Source organism: Dunckerocampus dactyliophorus, chromosome 4 (genome assembly GCF_027744805.1).
Source record: "Dunckerocampus dactyliophorus isolate RoL2022-P2 chromosome 4, RoL_Ddac_1.1, whole genome shotgun sequence".
Taxonomy (NCBI): domain Eukaryota; kingdom Metazoa; phylum Chordata; class Actinopteri; order Syngnathiformes; family Syngnathidae; genus Dunckerocampus; species Dunckerocampus dactyliophorus.
In genome coordinates, this window is record NC_072822.1 from 6,289,086 (window position 1) to 6,296,681 (window position 7,596).

Genomic DNA, 7,596 nt, shown 5'->3' on the forward strand with positions numbered 1-7,596 from the left:
GTCCGCCAGGGAGGGATACATTTGTGGATTTCAAAGGGTGCTGGAGATTAATTAAACTCCCTCTGGTTTTGGAGGTGTGTGTGTGCGGATGATTGAGTCAGGAGAGGAAAACATGCTAATTGCCTTCTCAATCAGGCCAACCAAATTGCAGGAAAGTATCATTTTACCAAACAACAGCTGCACAAAGAAAGAGCCAAGTATTGAAACGATGATGGAAAGTTATCTGACGCTGCACACATGCTGGTATCGTGTGTGCGTGTGTGTGTTTGGAAGTGGTCTTTCTCCACGGCAAAGCCCACAGTAATGTTTCTTTTAGTTTAACCCCTATGACTCGCAACCCCTGGGTGAACCCACGTGGGTCTAAACCTGTGAACTTGTACACCATGAATATCAGGGCGCTCCTTAGACCAACAAGCAGTCTCTCATGGGCATCGATTGTGGGAACTAGTGGAGACTTACCAATGTAATGTAATACAAGCACATACTATCCTGCATGTGCTAAAAACTGTCATCCCTTCAATAAGCCTGCACGGGAGCCAAGAATTCAGGATGCTGTCTATGCAAGCATCCGACTGATGATCGTCTGAGTGGTCAGATCCCAGGAGATAAAGGAGCTGATTACGCAAAGCCGTTTTTAACTAAAACTGTCTTTTTGTTCTTTTGCTTACAATACAGACTGAAAGCCACATGTGTGTTAAGTGTTTAGTGTGCAACTGGACAAGTACAACACAGTCAAAAGAGCATGGCAAAACATGGTTCAGCAGACTCAAATTAGTGTCAGATTCTAAGGGACACGGAAGGACAAGGACAAGCAGTTAGTGCTACCGACCCACCAATCACGGTTACTTACTGTTATGAAGTCAACTAAATAGGCAGCCCCTAAAGCAGGGGTCGGGGACCTTTTTGGAGAGAGAATAATGAAAGGCACATATTTTTCAAAATGTTTCCGTGAGAGCCATACAATACTTTTTTAACCCTGAATTCTGCACAACTAAAGGTGAGCATTTTTAAGCAAGACCAGCAATTTTAGAATATCATATGTCTCTGAGGATAAGTGGCATAGAAGACATATGGATGGAATAAGTCTCTGAATTTATTCTTTTTAATGTTCCTGAAGCTCACCAATAATAAATAAAATATGTATTACCGCTAAAGCAACTTCTGATGCTGCATGGTTTTACACGGTACCCCTCATCTTTCTTGTTTTTTTGACATCGTCTTTGCCAAAGGGGTTTTCTCTGCAGAATTAGCTAGCTGACATTTCTATTAAAGGAGGTAAATTTATTTCTTAATCTCTCAATGACCCGGGTAGGCTACCACATTACCCAATAATAATCAAGTTTTGTTGTTTGACACGGAAAATATGGGAAGGACAAGTGGCATTGGCTCTGGCCACCCGCATTGCGCTAGAAAATGGATGGATGCATTAAAATGCATGAGAATGTTTTGTATTTTGAACATGATTTTTAACGCTGATTTCTGTAATGTTTCACTTTAAAATGTCAGTGGAAAAAATAAATACAATTTATCGTGTTACGAAATGTCAGAGCCAGATGCAGTCATCAAAAGAGCCACATCTGGCTCGTGAGCCATAGGTTCCCTACCTGTGCCCTAAAGGAATTAGCGTGAGGCAACCTTTTGGGTATCCGCCAATACCCAATGGGTATCGAACGTTTGGGAAACGTTTGCTTCCAGGCGTAAGACGTATTTTGCTTGTTTATGACTTAAACGGGCTCGGCTTGAAAATTGGTAGTTTGGTTTATGCAGTGCATTCCAGATGATATATATTTTTTTCCCCGCTGTCTTGTCAGACTGTCATTACGAGCTGTGACTGGCTAACGGGGTGGCTAATTGGTCTGATTATTGACGGTCAGATCGGATCTGGATTCAAGTTTTTGATAATCAAGGATAACAAGTATGATAAGGATCTCTTTGACTGGCCATCCCATCACTCATTGGACCTGTGCAGGACTTGGGCAGATAGCAGCAGTAAACTGGAGATGGTTGCGTCACAAACAATCCTTTGTCCACTCGCCTTTTATATTTCTAAACCATTTTCCAAACTGTTCAGCAATCAGCTGTTTCCTAGCTGGATTTGTGAAACATTGCTTGTGGGGTGAAATGATTAAATGCATCACATACAGTTGTTTGTTTTCCAAACAGAACCAGTTGATTGGCATGTGTGTGTGTGTGTGTTTTGAATATTTGTTCCCCCATTATGTTTATTTATGGTGGCAAGCGTTCCTGTGCACGTTTGAGTCGAAACAACAAACATCAATGAGGCATTGATCGCGGCTTGCTGTTGTTGCTGCAAGGTTTAATAAATCTCACACAAATACATCCCGCTCTTTTGCTCAAAGCAGACTGAATGCTTGTAACGATTAGATTAAGTGGCATTGTCAATGGCGGCTGTAGGTCATCGCCCCAAGTCATCAGTGACCAGTGAACTATCTGTGTCATCATCACCATGCTGCAGCAGCAGGAGGTGTAACATCATTTCAGCAAGCGATAGCGACTGCTAGCATGTCACTCGCAGATAACCTTTCACAATCTCCTATCCCGTTACCAGAAAATTGGTTTGCAAATCCTATGATGTCAGCAAGCCTCTTTGTTTATAGCGTCTCTTTGGACCCCAAGATTGCAGTATCATATCCCTGCAGTCTGGGAATTGCATTTTTCTCACTGGCCACTTACCATATTTATAGACTTAATATTTATAGGTTTACATCATTGTCACTGCACCTTTTTATTAAACTCTCCCACACAACCTACTCAACGAGGAGAGGGTCATCTTGCAAGCATGTGACCACTGAATGTGGTTGTTTCAGGATCACACTTCAGTATTTGAGGTATGGATTCCATACCTTACATTATTTGGCTTTAAAGTGTTCCTCACCACCTGCCCCTCCACATTTCTATTCTGAGCAGCTGTATGGATCACGTCCAGACTAATTAAAAGTGCAAGTGTTTGTGATGCCACTTACGCTGTCACAGTCTGTGCCGAATCCCAACAGCTGCCTGGCACACGGCTACTCGTCAAGACTCAAGACCGCTATCGCTGTTAAGGCAGATGAATGTTTGTGGCTTTAAATCAGGGGTAAAATAAGAGCCGCGGGCTGAACAATGGTCCGGTTTGAAAGGAAAGAGCAACGAGAAGCGGGCTTGTCGACGGTGGGCAGGCCGTCATGGAGACAGGGTCAGGCGAGGAGGATAAAACAGACTGGATTTACTGTAAGGGGGAAAGAAAGAGTGAAACCTTAGTACCTGACACGTAGGCTGAGGCCTTTAGCCGCTGGAGCCAGAATGGCTTTTTACAAGCCTGCGGTCAGACAGAAATAAAAGGCAGCCAAGCGGCTGAATGGCATTGCATGCACACACACACACACAAGTCAATGGCCTCTCAGAAATCACAGTTTGGTTTTATAATGTCACAGTTATTCAACGTCTCCAACTCCTTTAATGTGGTACGACTGAACAAGCAGCATACTCTCCCTTGGGGTGGTAGTAGTAGGAGGCATGCAGGGAGGGGGAAGAAAGCATTAGCAACACCTTTGTACGCTTTTTGAAAGGTGCCAATGGCAAAATCTTCTGTGTGTGGAGTCATTATACAGATTTTATAGGCGGGTATTCTTTTGTTGCCTTTTTGTCTCTCCTTTTCCAGCAGATACTAAAAATGCTTGCGTTGTTGGTTAAATGTGAGCTCTAGAAATAGTGGTTTCATGGTGAGATGTCAAACATTTGGCAATGGTTACCTGAGACCTGTGCTCTACAAATATGGCTTCTTGACAGACGGTGATGGAATTGGCAATTTGGGATCAGGTCATTACTGACCGGCTCTGCTATTAACTGTACACACCAGAACAACTCGCTGCGGTCACCATGGAGATGGTGACGGATTGTTGGCGAGGCCCAGAAGCAGATTTAAAATGGTTTATTTGGACGACCCCTTTTAAATCACTTTAGACCGTCTCAGAGATTCAAATGTGCATTTGTAACGCACTGTAAACAAATGCCAGAGGTCACCTTCATTTTGGGTTGCATAAACATGCTATGAGGCTAGTTTAGCTTATTCCCATGGTCTCATACGCCCACACACACACACTCTCATTTTTTACTTTTCCATAGCGCGTTTTGTTGTTTACAGTGTTACATGCCTGATGGAGGTGGTTTCAACATTTTGTGAGTTTTATTTGGGATTCTATAGGAATGTAGCACTTCCTGCCTGTAAACTAGTTGTGTGTCAATGCATGTGTGTGTTTGTTGCTGCTGCTGGTAAGTGCTTGTTTGCCATTCTACAGGCTCTCTCATTAATAAGTGAGCACTCAGCAGTAGAGTTCACCTTTCACCCTCTAATTGCTTTCTCTGTATCACACACACACACACACACACACATGCATGCACAATGCACGCAATGCCAATAAGCAGTAAATCATAAATCAGTGAGTGCACTTCTACGTGAGAAGGTGCATATGCTGCAACGTCATATTCGGTAGGACAGAATAGTAAATTGTTTTTTAAAGAGTTGTTATGGAGACAGTGGTGCAGACGTATTGATTAGCAGCACGTGTGCATAGACGCACACCAGGCCCCCACAGTTGGTGAAGCTGTCTTGTGTGTGTGTGTGTGTGTGTGTGTGTGTGTGTGCGTGCGTGCGGCTTTTATCGCTTTAGACTTTTCAAAGAGTGAGAGGGTGAGAGAGATCATGGGTGGGCCCCAAAGAAACCCTCCAGAGATGGAAGCACTTCAGAGAACTCTCACTCTTAACAATATGGAGATTCAGGGTGAAGACCGAGGACTGGATATCACATTTTATCGTTAAATGCTCTTCACTGTGCTTGAGTCTGGCTGTTATTCCTTGAGTGGCAACAGCTACATGTTGAGACACTTATTGGTTAATGATTAGGTGTTTCCTGCCAATGCAACGGTGGATTGATGTGTGGTTGGTTGGACGGATCAAAGGATGAAGAGTGAAATACCGTCGATGGTTTGCAGAGTGAAGGGGGAGATTGTAGGGTGAATGACGGGGAGGAGGGGTGTACGGGTAATTTGGTCCGGATGGATGATGGCTGGCCCTTTGAATGATGAAGGGCTGCAGTATTGTTGGATGATGGATGGCTGGATGGATGACTTTTCTTGGTTGCATGGGGGGAATGTGTGGTTACTGGACCGTTTTTTGGATGGATGGCTGGTTGTCGGAGCGAAGAATGGGTGGCTGTTGGACAGGTGAAGTGGGTGGATTAGTGGATGATTGGAATAATGGAAGGGATAGCAGACTTGATGGCCAAAGGAAAGGTTTTGTGGAATGGATGGAAGACAGGGATGGAAGAAAGTATTAGTGAAATCAATGAATGGACACAAGGAGAGAAGGGCTGGTTGAACTTGAATATTGGAAAGATGGAGGCATGGTTGTTGGATGAAAGACATGGTAGGATGGAAAGAAGATTTTTGGGGGAGTGGATGAGGGTTGAATGAATTGTTGGAATGATATTGGGGCTGGAAACCGCATGAATGGAGGGATGATGGAATGGATGAGTGGTGCAGTGGATGGAAGATATGGGGCATTCGATGGATGATTGGAATGAGGGATTTAAGAACTGGAGTGATGGAAGGAAGTTTTTTAATGGATGGATATCGCAGGTTTTGATATTGATAGAATGAATATTAGAAGGGTAGGTGGATAGATGGAATGATGGCTGGGTTGAATGAAGGACTGGTGGTGGAATGGCTGCATATTGGTGAAGTGGATGGAGGGATGGTTGTTGGATGGATGAACTACATGTAGGTGGTTCAATGGATGATTGGAACAATGGATGGAAAAAACAGCGGGATGGAAGGAAGATGTTTGGTCTGAGGGGCTGGTGGCTGCATGGATGGATTGATGAATTAGGCAGTGAAGTGGAGCATTGGAATGATAGATGGAAGAAGCGGGATGGTTGGAAGGATGTTGTTGTCATGGATGTACATTGTAGGGATGACAGATTGGATGCCTATTGGGTAGTGATTAAAGAAATGGGATAGATGGATTTTTTAAAATGGATGGATATTATATGGGTGAACGATGGGTGGATTGATTAGATGGATGGATGAAAGGGGCCATTCAATGGATGATTGGAATGAATGGAAGGAAGCAGTGTGTTTAAAGATGATACTGCTGGATTGTTGGATGGATGAAGTGGGTGATTCTGGGGATGACTGGAATGATAGATGCAATGGAAAGTGGCTGAATAGATGAACGGATGGATCTGTGAACTAGATGTATAGAAGAATGTATGGCTAGATGTCGCACCAAGGCAGCTACTTCCTGTCGTCTCACGAGCTGTTTGCTCCCACAGCTCCCCTCAGTGTGATTCACTCTCTCCAACACTTCATACTTATTTTCACATGAGCCTCTGTGGAGCCGACAGCCATTAATTGCCTCCCAGACGGGGGAGCATCAGGGAAGGTGTGGCAGGGAGTATAGAACGTTCCCTGCAGAAGAAGAAGAAGAGCAGGCGAGGCTGGGTACAGCTCTCCCTGGAGGAGGCACAATTGCTCTCACACATGGCTGCCCACATCCATCTTTGGAATAATCTGTTCAATTCACCGCTGACTTGACTGCGTCCCTGATGGTGTTTGTCATCAGAAGAAAATAGCTTGTTGCCTTCAGGTCTATCTACCGAATAACACAATCACACCTTTCCTGGCTGCAGTTTAGATATATTTTAGCTGTTTTTAGCAGCAGCATTTTGTCTACTTACTCCCACAGCTTTATGAAACACTTTTATTGCTTTCTTCTTTTTCACTCCTCCTATTCTTCACCACATTTCTCCCCCGTTTTTGTAATATTTCCCCTTTGGAACGGATGCGCTCAGTTTACCATATTTATTTAATTACCGCATCAGCTCACTTGTATTATTTTCATGCTTCTTGCCTTTGAAGCATCGCTTTAATTGACTGATATTGATGTGCTCTCTCCCAGCGCTGTGCGCAAAATGAAAAACTTCCAGGAAATACGTTTGCAAGAGACTGCAGAAATGTAATAAGCATCATTCTGATGACTTCAGTCATTTGTTGCCGGTGAAGACAAAGCCATTAAGCTGACGTGCGCATTATATTGCATATTGTTAAGATGCTTTTTTTTTTGCTCAGGCTTTTAATATAATTCATTGTTTCTGTGTCTACAGGTGACATCGGAACAACTTGTGCTGCTTTTGGAGCTTCTTTTAGAAGAAACTGAGCTGAGCACGTACACGTTGTGCACTCTGGCTCGCGCCTACAACTTGCAGAATCAAGACGCTGAGGCAAGACACACACACACACACACACCTATTGCAAAAACACTAGCCAAAGATCCTCATATAACTGGAGCGCTCTGCTGTTTTTAAGGATCATCTGCAAACAAGCTAGTCAAAGATCCTCTATAGCAGTGGTTCTCAACTGGGTGGGTCAGGACCCAAAAGAGGGTCGCGCAGCGGGTTTTAGTTCGCCGCGGGTCTTTGCCTGTGAAAAAAATAAAACAATTATGTAATGACCCAATGTCTGTGAATGCACCTCACGGTCTTGTCTGCGCTATTGGTTTGCTACGCCATTGCGAGGTGCATGCCATCCATCCGACAC

At 43.9% G+C, this 7,596-nt stretch overlaps 1 protein-coding gene across 2 annotated transcripts in view; it reads left to right on the forward strand.

Moving 5' to 3' along the window:
* aopep (aminopeptidase O (putative)) overlaps window positions 1-7,596 on the forward strand; it is an 89,872-nt gene that overhangs the window by 72,782 nt on the left and 9,494 nt on the right. For both annotated transcript variants that reach the window (XM_054772833.1, XM_054772834.1), the window contains exon 14: window positions 7,164-7,280. In XM_054772833.1, the coding sequence (XP_054628808.1) occupies window positions 7,164-7,280 (117 nt within the window). The remainder of the gene's footprint in view (window positions 1-7,163; window positions 7,281-7,596) is intronic.